This window comes from Argopecten irradians, chromosome 14, assembly GCF_041381155.1.
Source record: "Argopecten irradians isolate NY chromosome 14, Ai_NY, whole genome shotgun sequence".
Lineage (NCBI taxonomy): Eukaryota > Metazoa > Mollusca > Bivalvia > Pectinida > Pectinidae > Argopecten > Argopecten irradians.
Window position 1 is genome coordinate 23630947 of NC_091147.1, and position 22840 is coordinate 23653786.

General features: G+C 33.2%; 1 protein-coding gene across 3 annotated transcripts in view; it reads left to right on the top strand.

Annotated features, from left to right (window-relative positions):
- The window catches only part of LOC138306825 (acetylcholinesterase-like), a 58091-nt gene that overhangs the window by 16257 nt on the left and 18994 nt on the right, over positions 1-22840 (top strand). For 2 of the 3 annotated variants that reach the window (XM_069247306.1, XM_069247305.1), the window contains exons 3-4: positions 9428-9621; positions 18567-22629. In XM_069247306.1, coding sequence (XP_069103407.1) covers positions 9428-9621; positions 18567-18706 — 334 coding nt within the window. In that variant the 3' untranslated portion in view covers positions 18707-22629. Of the gene's footprint in view, positions 1-9427; positions 9622-18566; positions 22630-22840 lie in introns of those variants that run through there. The other variant, XM_069247307.1, reaches the window with a different exon arrangement.

Here is a 22840-nt window from a genome sequence, read left to right on the forward strand (position 1 = left end):
TGTCGAAGTCAATTTATCGTGTTATTTGATAGAATAGTTGAGTGACTTTAGATACTGAATGGTAAGATATCACTCACTATTACATACTAGAACTATATCTATGTAAACTTGTACTCTCTGAGATAGACAGTTCAGTTCGAGACAGACATGTGCATGCGATAACTACTGACCGTGGTCTCCTATGTTGAGATTTTTTTTTCAGCAGAATCTTTTGGATTCTTCGTCCACTTAAATCGAACACGCCATAAAACCATTTCAGGACTGTTACAAAGACATGTAAAACAAGCAGTATTTTAACTGTATGGTTATTAAATTTCGCGGGTGTAAAATTTTACGATTTACTCTAACTTATTCGTAGGGAATTATTTTCGCGAACTTCTTTGTAGGCTCTGAAAACGTCATTTACGAGATAGAGATTGACATGAAAAAGAGTCATTTTCAAAATATTCACGAGATATTAAATTTCGCGAATTTGGGTGAATCCGACGATTTTGCGGAATTAAAACCTCGCAAATATTAGTAACTCTACAGTATATGCAATAGTGATTGCTTTTTTCCGTCAAGTGAATTTGCTTTTGTAGTAGGACGCATAAAGACTCGTCAAGATTTTTAAGAAGTGATGAAATAATAATCGCAGATGCTAAAATAGAATCAATATAATCACATGTAGAGTTTTAAAGAATAATGCAAATAAACATTACTAGATATACGTCACTTATGACGTCATTAGAGTGGCACGTGGCGTCGTGCGAGCATTCGATTGCCAAGATCACCCCGCGTGCAAGCAATCGTTTATAGAATATTAAAACACGTGGCCATGGCTGTGTTTACACACTCCTCAAAAAATGGATCTGGTTAAGAACGCGTTTTATTTTACTTGTATGTGAATACAGATGAAGTAAGAACAGTAATACCATTTTAATATACAGATCCATAAAAATCCATCTTGTTTGTATATAAGTTACAGCAAAATATTAAAGCAAAGATTAACAGACGACAGCATGTGTAAACTTATCTAATATTAGGTTTTATACAGCATCCCTCTCAGATAATGGGTCTCAAGTTCATGAAACAGGCTTAGCTCTAAGTTTAGACTTAGACACTCGCAGATGGCGTTACAAAACTTTCTGTCATTTTTTGATTGGCTGAGCATAAACTTAAGTCATAGACTTTTTCATGGTTGTCGGGCCAGATATTGACACAATTATTTTTTGATAGAAAATCTATTGGACGAAAGCCGAAAATATTTAATCAATACCATATCCAATTTTCACGCACGACAAGAAACGAGGTACGTGTAAAGAACAATAAAAAGTGAAACGCAAAAAAAAAAAAAAAAAAAAAAAAAAAAAAAAAAAAAAAAACCGAAACAAAACAACAATAGAAAGTAGAACACCCAAGAATGTTGAGGCTCACGTAAGTACATGTAGCGTTACTTACCGTAGTGAACTAGTATAAATCAGTATAAATGATCTGTGAAATTCAGTAAATATTTTTTTATTTTATTCGCGTTCATTATTTTGCGATGGTTTTGATTTCTTCACATCGTCGATCAAGGATTACCACCACTATTTGAAATTGTAGAAACTCCTATCTATTGTAATTGTATTAACTCCCAGAGTATTGAGTATTATATCTTTTCACAGATCAGTCCGTTCTAAAAATGACATTCCTCCAAATTCTTGCCGTACTAAACACGGTTCATTGCACTACGCTACGCTGCACAAATCAATTGCGAATGGCAATCAACCGCGGGTCTTCGACGATGCGTGATGTGCATATCGTAATAGAATTACAATAATTAAAAGGACATTCCTTCGCTTGTAAGAACTAAGAGTGTCGATATGTCATAATAGGAAATCAGTATTTTAATCAAACAGTCAAAAATATTAACCTTAACTTTCTCACTGCACTGGTACGCTTAAACTCAGGTTTTAGAAAGGTATACATTATTAGAGTTGAAATTTTTAGCCCTAAAATTTCATAAAACGACCAGAAGTGTCAACAGCAAAAACTACAAAAAGTACGAAAGACTCGATAACATTTACGAACATGTAATATTTGGTGTAGTAGATCATATTTTGCACCATTGATCATTCGTTAATGTTTTCCTTTTGAAATGGTAAAAAAAAACCTTTGAGTATAATCAGTTGTAACTATAAATAAAGGCAAAAACAAGTATCTTAATTGATGTATTGAACTTTTGAATTAACGAATCTCCCTTTGATGAACTTTGTAAACAGAGCTGTTAACTTATATACGATGGAGGGATGGAGTAGTAATGAAACGCCTTGTAGAAATAAAAAGAACATGCACCGCGGTAGGCGCGCACACAAGAAAACCACTTTAAACATCCGATTAAAACGTTTGAAGAATGTTTGTTCTTTGTGCAGACAACTGTCAAACGTTTGTTAAATATATAATGATGTTCAAAACAACACATGCGCCATTAAAAATGTTTTGCTCTCTTTAAATGCTTAAGTACTTAAGGCCAAATGTAGCGTTAAAATCAACAAACTAATTAAGTTTACAGAAATCACATAAACATTCAGGTCCATCTGCTAGATCATCTAAGTGTAGTGTTTTCACCTAAAAGAAGACCTCATCTGTGAAATAGATTTGATATTTTGGGTTTTCCGAGTAATTATTAATTTAGGGTCCAATATCTTCTACTGGAAGGATGAAACAGAGGTACGGAACAGTTATTGTTTAGGACCTTGATATTTTGTGTGTCATATGGGTAATTCTTTGAGATATTTGGTGTGTCTTGCGGGCAATACTTTGAGATATACTTTGTATATCTTTTGGATAATCGTTTGAGATATTTGGCGTGTCTTTTGGGTAATTCTGTGAGATAGAAGGTGATAGACAAGGCCAGAGGTTTGTCGCTGTCGTAAGTTTCATTGTGATCAGACAATTTCAACATAATTTATTTCATCAACGGTTTCCAAAGTCTTTCTTCTTTAATAATTGTGATAACATATCTTTGCTGTTGGGACCGGCGGGCCGGCGCTTGTTTTACGAACATGTGTGAGATTTGACTACTACAGTTTGGCTTTATAATTACGTCACTATTCGATTAAAATTGTTTTGTATTTATGCTATTTAACTGCAATTTCAGTAATAACATTTGATTCTAGAAATTAAATATAAGCGATTTGAGCAGTTCTAGACAAAAGTAGCATTACTCTACGAGCAAGGGACAGGGTTCGGCATACAAGAAGTTCGACCACAATGTGTAATGGCGGACAGCGAGCGAGTTTGAACACTCCACACGCATTTCACCACCATGGGCTTTTCTGGCATATTACAGTAAAACCAACTGATCTAATTTCCATAAGAACTGGGTTTTCCCGATATATGTACAAATTTTAATGTTCTTTTAACATTTGATTCTAGAAATTAAATATAAGCTTTATCGGAAGTAGCCTTTACTATTTGCATGATTGTTAAATATGACATAAGAATAACTTCTTAAGGTTCGGTTCTTGAAGTGTTCCAATTAGATATTGCAAACTCATCAATTTCTGTTATATTCGATACACGACGTATACAAATTAAAATACATATAAGCGGTTGTTTTTACGGGTCAAACCTTTTTTGCGATTTTGACTTTAAATGACGAAAGAAATATTTTCACGGTATATAATTATAATTGAATAATTTCTCGAAATCAGATTAAATTTTCGCAGCTTTACCAACATCCCGAAAAAATCGCGAAAATAACAACCGCGAAAAAAGCCTGCTCTACAATAAGAGGTGATTGACCGAAACCTTGACATTAAACCTTCTAGGTACTGCTGTGTTACCTAAATCATTTACCTATTGCAAGAACAGTAAAACAACAAAACTGCCGCCATTACAATTACCCCCCGACGGTAGCAGAGATGCATCATTTAATGTGCTTTTAAATTTTAATCGTAAGAGACTAGGTCTGTGACATTTTAATGAACCATACGTATTTCCTGACTCGGCTTTTGATTACGGTAGATGCCCTCGTTCTCCAGAGCTGTTACACAGGGCCCAATCTCATGGGTCGTGGCAACGCCGTAAAGATAGACAGCCCACATGTTATAGTAATTTGTTTCCGAGGTAATTGGTTTATATATACATGGCACAGATCGCTACTTTAAGCTTTACATTATACACAAGCTGTATACTATAGGGTTTCTTTAAGTCAATCACATCATATTCAAAATGTAATTTTCTTTTTTTTATTATTTTTTTTATATCTCTTATTAGATTAATGTTTTTTGTCTGGGGCCCAGTTTAAATGCTTCTATTAAAAAATACATACGATATATCGCATTTTGTGCTTTGTTGACTGAGGTTCCAACTTTTTTTATCCATCATGCTGTCGTATATATACACCGTACGTAATATTATCTACTAAAGTAATTGTACATAATTCATCTACATTGACGTCATCCCATCATTCTGAAACTACGATCATATTGCATGCTTATTTACTTTGAAACCTTTGATACCAACCTGAACATTGTTTCAAAGGTTAGGAGATGTACACAATTCAGATCGAGTTATATGATGCTCGAGTAAAGACAATATTGGTATAGAGATTTGTTTGTGTGGTGTCCAGGGTTTCTGATTTACTGGTATTTAAGCTTTAACTATATATCTATGGAATTTCCACTCTATAGATTACAGAGCTTTGCAGACAATTTTCATAAATGATTATCTTCAAGACTGACATCTAAAGAGAGATCTGAGAACGAAATGATTTTCCATAGACGACAATGCTAATATTTTCCACTGTTCATGTAAACAATTTTTAATGAAGTCAAGTCCTTCATCATTTAATATGCAGAAGGTCATCTCACACATCTGTGCACAAAATATTTCAAAGATCTACCAAATTGTTAACGAGGCTGTCCTCTTGTGTTGAATTCCGCACCAAACAGTTGACCAAAATTTTGATAGAATTAAAAACATTATGTATACATGTACACGTTACGTCTACATGCATCGCCCAACCCACACATTAAACCTTTAAAACTTATATAACCTTAATTCCCAACCAACAGGCTTCGAAACATAAACCTTGTGCCCAAATGGGAATTTCCAGAAATCAATCTTTGCTTTCGTTCTGTGGTTCCTACACTGACCAGATATTCCATCAAAATATAGTGTAATGCGCTACTTGTATTATTAACTCCTCTAGAGGACCTTTATTGATAAGATTATGATGTTAAAACAAATAAATAGTTAACAATCGATGACTGCATCACAGAAGTTTTGACAGAGATCAGGTGCCGTTCTTGCCGTCATTATGGTCACATAATGGCCCAATAGACATCACATTGTTTTGGTTAGTGTACATATGTATAGTGATCAAGTAAATGTAAATGTTGGAATTTGCTTTTCTTGTAAAACATTTTTAGCATTTATAGATAGAAACCCAATGTTGCGGTCACACAACAATAAGGAATTAATGAATTCAAAAACTTTTAAGACGATACTTACTAATGTTTTATTTTCACTGTCGTTGAATGGAACAAAAGGTTGACATATGAAAATTGTACTGGAATAAAAGACTAAGATACCAAAGTTAATGCAGCAGATTTCAGAACAATATTGGGTACAATTTTCTAGTTTCCTCATTGGTATCCATCAAACTAGCTCTTCTTTGCCAATTATGGAAAGTCGGTGTAAGATCTTTCAAATGGATCATTCGTTGTTTTTTTTTTTGCGTGAAATCATTTATCTGGTTTGGTTAGCAGAGATATACCTTTCTGTAACCCAGAGATTATTAAAAGTCTTGCTTTTTTACTTAGATAATCACAGATGACATTTCAATAAGTTACACAAATAGAGAAGTCTGATTTTGACAGCCTTTGATAGGTAATTTTATTTCCAAAAATTGTATTGACATAAAGTAGTACGGACAATAGGATTGAATCTCCTTAAATGAGTCAAAGTTTGTGGACAAAATATATATATATTCATACAAAATTGGTATAGTAACATAATTATGGTATATTATGGCATATAAATAGTTAGGTATTAAATATTTAATGTTAATAGTTTATTTAAATAGGTTTAAAACATACATTAGTCCTTATAGACTGACTCCCGCCTCAAGTCATAGTCCAACACACCTACTTCATCAATATTCAGGGTCGCTGTGATTGAGTGGTTAAAGTATCATCTACTAGCCTTCTGATTTTTTTGGCTTCATACCCATGTGCATCGGGTACATGTAAACTGCAAAATAAAAGCATAACTGAAAGAATCGAAACAGAACGAAACGCAACCAAATCAAACGAAATGCAACAAATTAAATCGAAACCAAACCAAATCAAAAGAAACGAAATTAAAATCACAGTCCAACAGCTCGTCATCACGACCAAAACCCGTTGAGTGAAATGTAATGTCCCAAGTAGTTATTTTATGGCTTACATCATATAAAACTAAGCATTACCATGTAGATACATGCATTAATGTTGTTCGATACAAAAGGGCAAGGTCATTGATATATGTTTTGCATTATCGTCAGATGTGCCTACGATACCCTATCAAGACAGGCTGGGCATGTTAAGTTCTATCGCCAAGGAGTTCCCAAAATACTACATTTTGGTGAAGTGTGTGATCTAATCTCATAACTCTCAAGTTTTATTTCTTTTTACGAGAATAGTGTCTGTTCACACTACGAACAGAGGAAGCAGACAATCCCTATCTTACAAGTACTACTCGTCTGTAAACAACAGGTCTTCTGACACTTGTTGTGGTTTATTCGCTTATGTGAGTGCCTATGTAATATTGAAAACGAGCTCAATGTTTGATATGTCTCACGTGCCTTTAGAATAATTTGCCTCATTAGCTTTAATGATTCCTAAATGATATATTAGGATGTTTACAAATAACAGTGATTCAGATAAAGTTATCGTGGAATCTATCTGTTAGAAGGTCATCAACCCAAGATCGCCATAGTGACAAGAAACAGTTGGTATACTCGCTAACATCTTAACCAAAAACCATAAAACGTACTCGGAATTTCATTTTGATGTTAAGAAAATAACCCAATTTACTTTATACTAAACCATTAACCTTAGAAACTCATTGTTAAAATTAACCTTGAAGGCGCCGTATGTGAACAGCTGTGTATGTTTCAGTTTCAGGTTCTATATTAGCGTAGGTGTACAACCTATTACTAACCATCTGCAATATCCTATGATAGTTTTGTAGGCGATACCTAGCCATACACCCCTGTGTGTAGTTAGACAGACTTCTCTCAGATGTGTGATCTAGCTGTCACTTTTACACGGGGGAACCTCTGCACCTCTGTTTACAACTGTGTGTTGTGCTAACGTTTTGGCAGCTTTTGGATATTATCTTTGATATAATCTGTTTGGTACCGCTTAAAATAGGATCACAGTATACCTGTATTACTTGATCTAAGGTCTTAGTAATACCAGCGTGTTTTATCAATAGTAGTTTTTGACAGGTTTTGATATTATCATTTGTTCAGTATATTGATCCGTTTATTATTAGTTTCTAAAGATCCTTTGTGGAACAGTGTATAAAATACCTTCAAGTATTGTTTTTTTTTATTTAAAAGTGTCTGGAGTATCATTTTGCAGTGTTTCAGAAATTATCTATTGTACAGTCCTGTAAGGTCTGAGTAATACAAATTTACGCAAATTTCTATATTTTCAATTTGGTGCATTGATGGAATAATGCAAAACATTCGTGTATTATAGTCTTGAAGACAATGTATAACACATATTCAGGTATTACGTGTTCTAAAGTATCGGTAATATATATAAGTTGCTAGCGTTTGATAGTATCCGCTACATTGTATCTTGATAATATTGCTTTGGTTCATAGAGAAACACTGGTATATATTCAGATATCGGCATTGTGTATTCTATGATTCGATGATTTCTCTACGTTGTGCTAGCTTTATTCACAGTTTTTATATAGTCCATTGTACTGTACATTTGTATCTCGATCTCGGGTACTCTTTGTTCGAAGATTTCGGAATATCAATGTGAAATGCAAACTTTCTGTCAGGCCTGGGATTTAGGATATTATCATTAGTACATTGTTTCTACTGACACCAACGTGCGTTGTAGTATTTTTCTGACAGTTGCGATAGAATCGGTTCAGTGCCTCGATGGAATGGCGCAAGATATGTGCTCAGGTATATACAAATATATCGGTTACTAACTTCTCTGTGTTGTACAAACTTTCTGTTAGGTTCTGGATACTGTCCATTGATCTACAATAGATATACAAATTGGTGTACACAACGTCTCTGTACTTACTAACATAAACCAACTTTCTTTCGTGTGCGGTTTATTTTCACGAATTTCGCGATAACAGGTTATTCGCGAAAGTTTATCTTCGCGAATTGATAACTACATTATTGATTTTAAAGACTTATAATTGAATCTTTTAAATCGGTGAAATTTTAATCTTCGTGAAATTGTTTTGAAATGAAAAAAGTAGCCAGGAAAGAAAGTTAGGTCACATAGCATTATCTATTTTATCTATTTTATCTACCATGTCATTTTATCTGAAATCTCTGTATATTCACCGTGTGGCCTTACTAATGGTAAACTTACTTATACTGATATCGTAACCAATAGCTGGTGTACTTTGGACAGTTTTGAATCATTTTGGTAATAAGTAAATCAAGAAAAAAATTCTAGACCAATACTCATAGTCCTTTTAATGTAATGTATCTCATGTTTCTACAGTATCATTATAGGAACATAAAAATTATCTTAATGCATTACGGATATCCACATCACCAACATTCCGCAGACTCCCAAAACATAACGACACTCACATACCTAACATATCGCGTACAGGGGAGGCCCAATTAACCAATCACACATAACTAGCATAGAAAAAATTTTACAGTTGAATTTCAACAATAGAAAAATGTTTCAAGCAAATGACGAATTGAATAAAACATAGAAGTGAGACGACTCCTTAAATCAATAAAACGAATTAAACCAGAAGGTCCAGAAGAGAAAGCGTTCCTTACTTCTTTGGTATCATTCGCTACACAATACTAGTTAAAAATGTCAAAGCGTAATCGTCAAGGAATATCTGGCCGCAAAAACAGAATCGGAATCAGGGGTTACTATTTATATCCGAAACAAATGTAGCTTTATATTTGAAAAAACAACATATTTAGGTCATTATTTCTAAAGATACAAATTAGCGTCAACACATTCTCCATTAAAACCTGATTACCTATATGATATGAAATAGCCTGTTATGCAGAAATACTTCAAGCCAATTTATTTTCGTGCTCATATCGTATTTGAAATCATTCACACTTAAGTAATCACTGAGCATGTGCGAATTCTTTGTTTTGCGCTAACATATGGTTGCGCCGAAAGTTACCACTTTACCGTATTTCATTGTTGTCAAATTTATTTTTTTTTATTTACAGAGATCCTAATCAAGAACCAAATAATGCGCATTTAAATGAGTGGCCGATTCACACCCACACGGAACGGAAATATCTCCGCCTGGACACTCACCTTGTCAATAATCTGGACAATTCACAATCCGTCCGCTCAGGTCCGAGGATAAAGCAGTGTGCTTTTTGGCGGGAATATCTACCAAAGCTGGTCACGGCCACAGGTTCGTATGAAAATCTGGAATCATTTGATTGGTCGATTGAGTAGTTTAATTGATTAATAAAACTATCGAGAATTTAACGTTGCTCTAAAATAGCAATTGACTTATTTATTTTGGAAAATTAAAAGAAAAAATATATCATGAAATGACGGATATGAATGTCGATTTTATTTCAGAGAGAGGTCTGAGAGATAATTGTTTTGTTGTTCCTTTCATACTCAATGTATATCAATATGTAGACACTTCACGGTACAGGTCAATCATTGCAATGATGAAAATGGACAAACTTCATCTTATGATCGAGAAGTAAACATTAAGTCTGGATGTTAAGTGAAATAATTTCAACATTATTTTCAGTAGAACACCCAGGGCTTAAATTAATGAAATATTTAACACAGGCCCGACTTGAATTAATGAAATATTTCACACAGACCCGACATACACTGACATGCATGTATTGACAATGTCTCACGTGACAATACCAAATTATCACGTGATTACACCAAATTATCACGTGACTATATCAGCATCTTCCCAGTCCTTGGTCAGAGTAATATCTCCCGTAAATGCATGACCTTGACCTATGTAATTAAACCATAATTGTCTATGTGATTTTAACGATTTCAATATAAACCCTCATCTGTGGTGCATCCCGAGTTATCGCAAGTGTAGAATTTGTCACGTAAATATTTCGACATGTGGTATACTTAACACGTCCATAGCTAGCGAGTTAATTGGTCAAGATTTTAATGGAATGTCCATTAAGATGACAACAGCACATCATAGTTGGGGTGATGACCAGGGATGTCTACTCAGTAATAACCAATTGATACTTCCTTTATTAGTGTTGACCTTTAACCTTATAATCTATGACCATGGAATTTCCCTTAGGCACGTATAGTGGTGTATTATAGGGATAGTGGGGATTAGCAGATAATCTAGAAATAGCTTACATAATTCAAGTAGAATAATTTATGGCGAGTTTAAAACACTTTGAAATTTAGATGAGCCTTATTACAAAGAGATATACAGGGTCCTCACAATTTTGATGAGTCTCACATGAGAATAATGAGACCTCGACTCTGAGTCATATAAATCAGTGATTTGGGACCCAAAAATCTCCAAAGTACAGTATTACGGCCGCCATATTGTTAAATTATAAGAGTTATCTTTCGTGAACGTTAGCTTAACTTCCGGTTTAAATTATCACTCCAGTTCGTTATTTCACTATTAACATGGTGTTGTTCTCTTGCCATAAAGGGCACAGTAATGCATATAATTCTAGAGTACACATTTCGATGACTCTTATTTTATAAATGTCTTTCATGTTCATGTGGGTCAAAATTTATAAATTCAGTGATCATGTGATTATCTGAACGAAATTTAATACAATTATTTCTAATTGAAAAGAAGCGTTTCGGACTTCACACTTCCTTGAGGAATATTGTAGAAAAATCAGTTTACGTTAGATTTGTCCATTAAGTGTGTATGAGAATGTGTTTGAGCTTACATTAACTGTTTATTAGAAATTGTATCGCATGATTGAGTTCTATTAATAACAATGCCTTTGTATAATGTATTTGTGTTATCTACCATTACAAAATCCTACTGACATTTGTGTTAATGTTACCTTTGGTCCAGCCCATAATATTTGTATACATCAACTTTAAGCAATTCATATTTTTTCGATTATTTTAAACCAAATATTGATAGAAAAGTTTGTCAAGAAATGATCATTACTATCTCTACCCTACTGATCACATGTCTATTAAATCTTAAAAATGTCCATGTTCTTGCTAAATCAAATCTATATTTGTAAAAAGTAGTTCTACCATCATAAGACATGCATGCAAGATCTGATATGTGTTCTTTTTATGGGAGAAAACGTCCGCTTCGACCGTAAATGTAGCGACTGGAAAGAAGTTTACACTTGAATTTCAATTCAATTTTCTTCTAAATAAATATTTGATTAAGCTTACTTTCCCTTAAAAATCTAAGCCCCAGCGCTAAAAAGATTGACCATCTTGTATGTACATTTTCTGTAAATGCAAATAATATGAATATAGAGGATCGGGTAGAAATAGTGGAACGAACCCATTGATAGTTTATTCTGCGCATGAAAAAAACGAAACGAAACTTATCTTGATATAAGACTAGCAAGATAAGATTATTTATTTATATGGATTATTGTTTCAACCAGGTCAATTCAAGGTCAATTGCCTCACTACAGACGCCGTTTCATTTTTGCCAATTGTAACTATATTCGGAATTTTATCAAAACTTTCCAATTTTCCCAAGCACTTATGATGGCAAAGGTAACGAACAAGACTAGCGTCCCTCTTCTAAAAATCTGGAATGTATTACTATTTATTGTCATTGTCCAGCTTGAAAGGTCCGTAAGTGAAGACCCTCTTGACCGCTGATTAGTGGTCACTTCATTACTCCGGCCTCTCTCAGCTAACGATGACTCCTTGTATCCATATTTGGAGTATCAATAGCTGCAAAAGATGAAATTTGATTCAATAATTGGAACCTTAAGTTGGATGTTCTCTTAATCAAAGCAATGGAAAGCTATCTACTCGGGATATTGAGACCCACTTACGCCGATCCTTCAGAATACTTCCTAAGTGTTATCGTCTGTCATCGATAAGCTATCGGGGAAATCTGATGGTGGCGGCAGTGGGATTCAGACAGATTCCACTAGTAAAAGTCACACACGATCCGGCAGACAAGACGAGAGACACACTCACAGACCGTTTGTGAGTCGAAAGGTTTTGTACGACAATATAGACACACATCGACTATTCAGTATACCAAGTATACCAATAACCGTAATCAAATGTGAATTGTCAATATTCAATCTACTTGGGATCTGCTTCCAGGGTCATTGCAGTGGTTTCTGTTTGCTTGTCCACGCCAAATGTACTTAGACGGCAAACACGTTAAGAGGACAGGAATGGATAAGATTCCCTCTCTAACATGTATACCTACTGTTTACAACACGCTGAGGTGAACTGCGAAACACTATGCGAACTCCAAACATGTTTACATCTCAAACTTAATGCTTAAAACGTGTTGACATAATATAGTTCGGCAGTTAGAAGTTTTAAACCTTTAAATCTAATTTTATTTGAAGGAGAAGCTCAAACGCTACGAACGCCTAATTAACGGAATATGTTAACACATAATATAGTAATCATTTGTCCTACTTGATGGTGGTAAGTTGACTATACAATGAGTATTCACGTGCATTCACGTGGTGTGCTCTAATATACAGACACGGAAACAACATTTTTTCTACGTTCACGAAAGTTCGTTCATAGAGTGTAACCATGACATCAATGGAAAATCATATCAAATATATGAATTATTTCCCTTTAGTAATAGCTTTTTAGATTTCGAAAACATTGTGAATGATATTTAAAAAAAAACAAATTTAATTTCGTTCACTGATATCTCACCTCTGTGGTTTTAGAGATTTAGAATAGATTTATCATCTACATATGTGATGTCAATGCAGATAACAAGAAGAAAATCAGAAGACAGAAAAAATGTATATGCAATGTACTGGTTCTCATGCCATTCATGTCAATACAACTGTGCTAATTATATAGAAAACCTATAGTATCATATTCATTGAAAAATCCTTTAAAACCATTTATTTTCGCGTATCTTTATATTTTGCGCCTTCGTTAATTTCAATTGATTCGCTAATAAATATATTTACGACCAAGGACTGATACGTATATAAATTCATTTTGAAATTACTTCTACAATTATTCGCGAAATATTTATGTTTTAGGATCCTGTTCAAAAATTTTTTTTTTTTTTTTTTTTTTTTTGTAACAAATAGGTAGTTTTGAGTAAGTTTTCGTCTAATACAGATCCAATATCTATTCTCCTTAGTAGACCAATACAAATATACATACTAATGTATCTAACAGTACAGTTTGATAAAGGTGTGATGACCTCTCTCACACAGAGATTTGAAAAGTACACTTACGTAGTTTGAAACCATATATAATGCCTGATATCAATATAGACCTGTCATACAAAAACTTCTCACAAATTATCCTGGAAACTTTTCGACGATGCATATCCTGCCACACCGCTGGGATGATATCGACATGTATTACTATCCCATATGTCATGCATTTGAAAACCAGCACGAGGCTTGCCGATTTGAAATTGATGCAGAGGCTATGTCAGAAATTTTTTTAGTCAATATATGAAAGGATGTACAATCTTCTTTTACAAAAACGTGAGATAAATGATCTTAATAAAACTCTCTGTGAGGGAGTATCATATTTATATCAATTGTCAAATAGAATTATTAGCTTGTGGTTTGTGGCAACATAAGCTGCAGGTATTTGAGAGACGACAACGAGAAAAGTTAAGATAAAAAAATTTAGCCGCCTCGGAAGTCTGCAGCTGAGCGCCATCTAACGGTGAAACGCGGACGATAATTTGAAATATTGGTTTAACTGTCCCACTGATTCCACAGAACTTAATTTTATGTGAGTAATTTGTGCATATTACGTGAGCGATATGAAATCGCAAAAATTCAGTCACCACGAACAAAGGATACTACCTAAGTTGATATATTTAGTTTTGGAGCGTTTTGTTGCATAAACGATTGTTATATAACTATTATTTGTTGAATTCGCCATTATATATTTGCATATTTCAAAAATACGGCATAGACAATATATAGTGTTATTTATTTATCATTGCCTTGTGTTTTACGAAACTAACAAGTTTTCCCTTTGATTTTGTTTGATGTTTATCTTATAATTGGAATCCGGATCTTTTTGTTCTGACTTTCTCAGATGAAAAGACTAGTGGCCACCAAACTTATTCTATGTTGACACTCATGAATAATCAAAAACCAAATTCAAAATTTTAATAACTTTTTTATGTAAGAAACTTTTATCTTGATGATGGACAATTGCAATTTCGGGGTTTTTAAGTTTTTTCACAATGAGACTATATTGTTAATATTGCTTATTTGTGAGCATTTGGTTTCGAACGTTTAAAAAATCCAAGTGAATATACATATGAATTGTGTTGATTCATTTCATAAGTTTAGCAAACTTTTTTGCCTGTCTTAAGTGAGCATCGGCAAAAAATCTTTACATTTTTATACTAACCCTTGTTTGTTGTTGCTGAAAATCGTTTTGGTTTTGCGAGGTTTCTTGTTATTTCGCGCGAATTTGCAGTTTGCTGAACGTTGACTATTGACAGCCCAAGATGAACAAAGGTAACCAATTTTATATCTATTTCACAACCTTCTGTCTCTTCGCACATTAGTGACTTTTATTGTACTACACCTATATTCGAAAATAGTTCTAAAGTTCTAAGTTTTGTTTAATACCACAAGGAATAGAAAATATCAAATGATAAAAAGAAATTCTACCATCAGTATGAGATATTTTTTCAAACAATGGAATATGATTGTTAATATTTTGTCTTCCGGAAAGAAATCATTATAGATGTCGACAAACGTTTTTTTAAGAAAACACTCATGATAAAAATCAAGATTAATTACTGTTCAAAAACTAAATCCATCACTTAAACCAATATATGAAGTTCATTATTTAGAATTAAACAGGTCACAAATTAAAATTTGAGAAAATTATTTTTAACTTAATTATGTGCTTTAATATGAATCTATAATGATTACACAGTAAAGAAGGTCGATACACGATGTTAACAATATGAGTAATAGCTATAAACAAATTTAGCAAATTGTAATAAATGAAAAAATCATTTTATAATAATGATGAGTTCATGATAGATTTTCCATTACAAAGTTAGGTTAGACGGAAAGTAGAATTCTTGTACTAATATTTCAAATGAAAATGACATAATAATAATTGTGACATTATTCCGAGAAAGTTCAGCAGATGAAGTTATGATGTTGTTTTTAACGTATTTATGAATTTGCAAATTCACGCAATAATTTTAAACTTTTTTTATTTATTGTTATATAAATTTATACATTAACAGTAGATAATGAAATTGCACAAACTTTAGTTAACAAACTGATACTGTATAACATGAAATATTCGTGTGTTCTTTCCTTCGTGGTTTTAACCTTTAAAATTATTCTGTGGGCAGAAATATTGGTGGGTCATCTCTGTAACAATGATTCTAGTATTTTAACCTCAGAAGTTTCTACACCACGATAAATTCATGTTATACATTATCTTTTAAATATCTTTTTGTAAACTTTGATATTTATCATTAACATTAAATGTTGGTTCCGACCTTAACTAAGGCATGCACTTTATTGTCACGTTCAGTGTATAATTAACCACTAACAATATGCGTGTATGTTTGTCGCAATTAACCACCTTTATCCCAAACCAGTCACACACTTCGCCAATCACATACCAATCCAGTCTTTTTCGCTCCAAATTATGTGCATCCTGCCCTCCTCTTGGCAATCGTATTGGAAAAGAACAGGCTGGTGACGTCATTTGAGCGGGTATCATGTGACATCCTGGTCACATTTAGATATCGCGTGCCATTCTCGTGACATTTGAGTCATTTGTGCCAGTATTATAACCGTAGCTTTATGGACGTGTAAACAGTTTGGAGAATCTGATAATACTAGTTATACATCATGGTAGACAGAATTGTATTGGCGTAAGATATTTTTGTATAGATTGCTGTTTTTAATGTATACTGAAAGAAATGTGGTAATTTTATTGATATTTCAGCATATTTGTCCTTTGTGTATATTGCGAAATTACAAATTACAAAAAATTATAAAATTGATTCACCATAACGCAAAAGGTAACGTAAACTACATATCTAAAATCAAATTCATCAAAGAAAGAACCTTAATTCCGTTATTGCGAATCACAATTTTACCTCCCTTGTGGATATATATCAATTGTGACGGCATTATTAACGAGCGAAACGAGTGCGGTTTTCTCTGGAAAGAATGACGTAACACTAGCAAATTAATGACGTCACAATCAATAAGGGTAGATAACTTTGTAATATACAAATTCAGAATATCATGAAAACGTTTTATACTATTTCAGGCGTTACTTACGTTAGAGAATGTGTTATTACACTTCCGATCAATCAAAAATATATATGTTTAAAAAAAAAAAAAGATTATGTTGACATATTTCTTAACAAAACTTTGAGGGAGGGATAACTTAAGTGATTCATTTATGGACTAAATTTGTGGTTCGTTAAAATATGAAAAAAATGGATAGACTATATAATAAGTCGTTGTACCTAAATTGCGAAATTTTTTATTTTCAGTAAAATCGCCAAATTGTATATCTGTGATAATAACCGGTTATACTGTCAATCCAATGTTTATCAATTTTATCTTTTTATCATTTATTAAAGCTCTGAAATTATTTAATTTCTTCATAAATCTCTTCAAATATATAATCGGATATATATTCCATCAAAAAGATCTTGTGCACAGAATTATTTTTATTTTCAAAGAACATAACTGTTGATTAGGTGATGGTCTTTACTTAAAAAAGCTCATTCACTATTACGTATATGTAACTGAACTGCATGTCATAGGATTGTAAAAAACAACAAATTATAGGCACTTTAAAACTTAGGACTGCACCACACAGCTGTCTTGTCCCATCGTCAGTGACCCATGGTTGATTGCACTTCGCTATGCTACACTAATATCACGGTTGGTTTCACTTCGCTACGTGGCTCTAAACTGATAGATGACGATTGCACTACGCTACACTTGAGTAACGCTACACTAGACCTACGGCTACATACATGGTTGATTGTACATTGCTACGCAACACTAGACACATTGTTAATTGCACTACACTATGCTACATTAGATCCATGGTTGATTGCGCTACGCTACACTAGACCCACATTTCTATCAAGCTTAGTGTATCGTATACTGCAATAAGTCGTGAGTCTCCGACGATGGTTTTGCCTTAGAACACTCAGTGAGTTTAACAAACTACAACTCTTAATAGAGATCGCCAGCAAAGCAAATGGTCACAAGTAAATGACCAAAGTCGAACTTAAATAAAGTGAACTAAATAGTTAAAAATGCAAGTCATCTTTTTGAAAAGGCAAATAATATGTTCAAAACAATAACAGACACTGTATCTCTTTCATAAATATGCGTTTAAGCTATTTATAAGTGTTAGGGGCTAAAATTGAACGAACAACTCAATTTAAATTAGAATACACGGATTAAAATTTAAGTATCAAGTAGCATTCTTAAGACTTTTAAATAAGAGTTTGGGCTCATGGTTTAATGTATCTTCCTTTCAATTAGAGATAAAATTCCATACTTAATATTTGTAAGTATTTACTTTAGTACGACAAAGGTAATAGTGTTGTTTATGCACTATTTGTAGCAAATAAGAACAGGTTATTGGGAGTTTGTTTTAATCATACTGGTCATGGGAAAAGAGCATTAAACCCAAAATAATTACTTTTCTTGCTTTTTATCTTAAAGCCTTAAAGCTGGGTAAATCAAGTTAATTATGTTGTTTTGTGGACATGTGTAACGAAGACACTATGAGTTAAGTTATCGAAGGCACGTATTATATGATAAAGGTCTTCATTATGTTTTATACCGTGGAGATAAAAGAACAAATATATGGAGATTACATCTCGTGTTTACCTGGTTTGCCTAGTGTAATACCTCATTATATAATCAGTGTTCATTTTATATTCGATTTAATAAAAACCAACTTTGATATTTTTTTTTTCTAAAATAAAGTGCAAATAAAAAGGGAGCTTTGAGATGAGTTTCATAACATTTCCATCACAAAAATATGCGTTTATCATATATCTTGAAATAATTGTTTTACTTTGAAATATAAGAGAAAAGGGGTCGTGTTAAATAGTTTTAGTTCGCATAACAATGGAAATTTGACAATAGTGGCATATACCATTACTAATTTGGTTTATTTTATTTTCAGCCGACATGACGGAACTGGAGAAACAGTGGAAGGTTCAGTTTTCGGAATGGAGTACCAAATATATAGTTGATTGGAAAAACCAGTTTGATAATTTCAGAAGAGATTACGAACAGCGAAACGAAGAATGTGATCGACATTGAGAGAAATATCACATGTTCAAATCGTGACATAAATGCTTACCTCACATCATGACGTCATCAACCCATGTGCACAACAGATCACTGTGACAAGCCATTGTATCACGTGGCAAATAAGTTCATGAGATATGCCGTTAGCTTATTTAATGTAAATATTTCATCATTCGTCAATATGTTTTTACCGTTGATTTAAGTGATATTTTGTAGTTATGAAAATTATGGAGGATCCCTGAAAAGGAAACCAATGAAATGGTGTTCAGTGTTTAATACGGCTTCTGTCTGGAGTTAAATATTCCAACAGCAAAGCGTTTGTTCCAATTTTATTGTTTTTGTGGGCTCTTGAAAACACGTGTACTTTGTGTTTAAAGATTTAAACTTATAATCAAAGGTATGGCTATTATACGAAAAAGCTTATTTGATAAAAATACAGAAAGTAGCTTTGCCTGAATTATCATTATTATGTAATAGCACTTCTTGAAAATGTTCTACAGCAGAATATATCCTTTAATATATACATTACATGTGTAGATACATCTTGGTTCATTTAAAATTTTCATATTCCAATGTAATATGTCCTTCTCCATTTGATCGTGGTGCCGAAGTTTAAATATTTTCGAAAACCTAGCTAATTTTGATACCTATATATACTGTCGAAATGATTCCTACTTCAGATGTATAGCATGTGTTTTGTGTGTAAAACACACATGTAGATTTATACTTAATGTTTAAACCAAAGCAAAACCACTCACGGCTAATGCTTTTCGCCAAACTTTAGTTTCAAGACATATCAGAAAATGTGTTTCGGCGCTATTTCATCCACAAGAACTTGACGTGAATGAGACCAAGTAGAGAATGATCAATATCGCTATAACACAGATCTAGACAGGCACGAGGTAGTGTATCACTACTCGCCATAAACACTACAGACATTAGTGTAGAGGCATAGCGAGCCATTATCAACAATGACGCTTGATGGTTCTCATACCATATTGTCACTTTGTCTGGTAAAACTTTTTTTAAATATTTAATTGTTGAAATCATGTAACAGAAATCTGAACAATAGGGTATCGGAGACAATAGCTAAGGATAAACAATGATATCATGTGGAACAATAGATATACGATGCCGTGAAATGAAACTAAAATACTAAATAACAGTATAGTGTCGAATAATATGCCAGACAGAAAAGAAATATTTTGCAAATAAAATGAGACAAAGGATACAAATAAATGATAGCAATTTAGCATAACTTAATTTAAAATCGCCATGGACGAAATACATCTCTCGCATCTTCTCGCAACTTCATGTGATGCACTGTCATAATTCAAATTCTGGTATAGTTGCATAGAAAAGGAACATGAGAGACTAATATGATATCACAGGTAAATCTGTAACCGAAAAAAAAAATCGTTAAATGAAAAGTTATTACAGATTACAACTTTGTGTGGAAATGGTCCATATGCAGTCAAAAAATAAATACTTGAGAAACCAATTATTAGGGTGACTATATTTCCCGGTTGTAGGTGTGTTTGATTTTTTTTTCTAATCGCTTACAATGGGTTAAGAAATCTATAGATAATTTCTGAGAACATTAACTCTAATTCCGTGATGTGGAGCCAAAATTATAGAGAATATCAAAATGGCGAAAACATATTACAACGACGATTCTGTCAAAAGAAATGATAGTTACATGCAAATTACAATCAAAATATCACAACAAAATATGTAAAATAATATTGATCAAAGTTTTGAATAAAACAAAACATGTTTAAAAAGAACGCATATTTTTGTCAAAGGGGCAATCGCCAATCCCACTGTAGACTACCTTAATATAAAAATATAACAAAACATGCATTATAGATATACGTTAGACAATTAAGCATTAAACTGTCTTCCTATGGAATCTATGATCTATATAGATGCCAGAGCTTTGCAGACAATCTTCATAATGCGCGTTAATCATTCTTAGCTGTATTTTCGTTAATTTGGAAAAAAAAGTGTGGTCTCGCTATTGTATTGGAATGCATTATAAGCAATTATCAGAGGCCATATTTGTTTACATTAGTTGCAAGTAGTTCCGGTCGCGCACGAATTGCACGCGGATATCACAGAATGTTGTCACGATTTGGGTGTCTATTATACTAACATAGACTGCGAATTTGTTAAGTTTGTTTATATCACGGCTTTGCCATCCAAATGTAAATATTGGAAAATAGATTGATGAATTAGGCCAGAATAGGATTCCTAGGTCGACCTGTCAAACCACACACATATTGATATAGTGTAGCTAAATATTTAACTTGTGTCATAGCAACACTGGCGTCTATGTTGTAGAAACTCTGGGTTCTTATATAGCTCATTACTCTTGCTCAACCAAACTCTTGTTAACTGAACCTGCTTAGTCACGAAGTATCAAGCATTTGGCTGTTTAAGACTTATCTCATGTTTGCAGTCTATTTCATTCCAGTGCTTGAATAAAATATGTGTTGGCATCAAGTTAAAAAGAGTCTAGTTGAACAAGAACGTTGCACGTGTTCTAGAGACGCATTATTCATTTTGTCATGGATACTAATGTAAACATTTTATTTCATTTATTTCATAAGTCACTTTACATCCTATTTTAGTGAAAGGATCGGTTTTAGTAGGTGTCATACTGGACAGTAATTGTATTTAAATTGACAAGGATGGTTGTGATTATAACCAATTTTGATATGTCTTTTTTAGCCTGTTCCGTCTTACTTTGTTGTTGCTGTGATTTATGATGTTTTGTTTATAGACAATGTTGTGTCTGACTATTTACGATTACGCGAGGAAGTGCTGTAAGAAGTGTCATAACTCAACGTATTCGTAACATAAGTGATTAAACCATAACAACATGCGATATGTTTGTAAAGCAACTTATTTTCTTTTTATTTAACTTCGCGTGATTGGCGGATAATAGAAACTGCAAAGTTATTCACAAAAAAGAAAGGTTTCAATCAAAAGTTCATAAGAATCTTAAAGGAAGGAATTGCGACAACTAAGCTTTGAGAAAAAGTTCATTTAGAACTTGAATGACAAAATCACGAAATCAAGGGGTCTTCAATGTGAAAACGCGACAGGAGATGAAGTCGGTTTACAGCAATGTGCCTGTATGTAGAACGTGAATGTATCATGTTGATTCTGAGAGTTTTTCGCTTTAAGATCAGCTTATCTTGCAATGTTAAAAGGTTCAGGTGTTCGTGTCAAAATAGAAATGAGAGTATTTCATTCATCTCAAGGACAATTATTTTGAATGTGAGGCGTGGTTTGTACAAAGCATACACAAGGGTTTTCAACAGATCTTAAATAAAATATTGAAAAATGCATTGTTTTTCAATTCTAAAACTAAACTTTTGCTATTTAAGTGTCAAGAAAATCGAATACTGAAAGGAGTTGACCTATTCAAAGTATATCTTCTTATTAATCAAATGCAAAATGTCATCTTCAGAAACTTAATTCGCCATTACAAAGATGAGATGTACTTGGGCTTAGGATAGGGTGCGTTTGAGAGTGGGGACCACTTCTTTGAAAATATGACCGTATGTTGAGATGGTGAGCGCTTCGAATGAAGTTTATTGATAATATTTTGAGATAGAAAGAGTTCATTTGAAAAGTTGTTATCATTCCTTATGGAAAGGTAAGATGGAAAAGGATCATTTGAAGCTCTATTCTGAATTTGTATGATACAAAGTTATCTGTCCAAGTGGCAAGGTACTTATTGTGTATACGTATGTTTAAAGACCTGTTTTAGTGAAGATTGTGTCTGTGTGTGTGACTTGAGTACGGATCACCGTTTACATTGTGTCGTGTTTCCATTAACATGTCCAGTTGACTGACGTTTAATGACCATCTATATCATTGTAATAATATGACTGATTTAGACAATAAAAATGTGCCATCGTGTTTGTTAAGTGTTGTTTTACATTGACCCCTACAGAGTAGGACGTATGAGAATTGCACATTTGTTTTATAATATTTTTCATTCCAGAATATTTTATTTTCAGATGTTGAAGACAATAGGAATTGGGCAACAGGCAACCTCCATATACACGCCCTCTCCTTGCATTATAACATAGACATAGACGTGGCTACATTTGTTATTTTTTAAGACGTTTT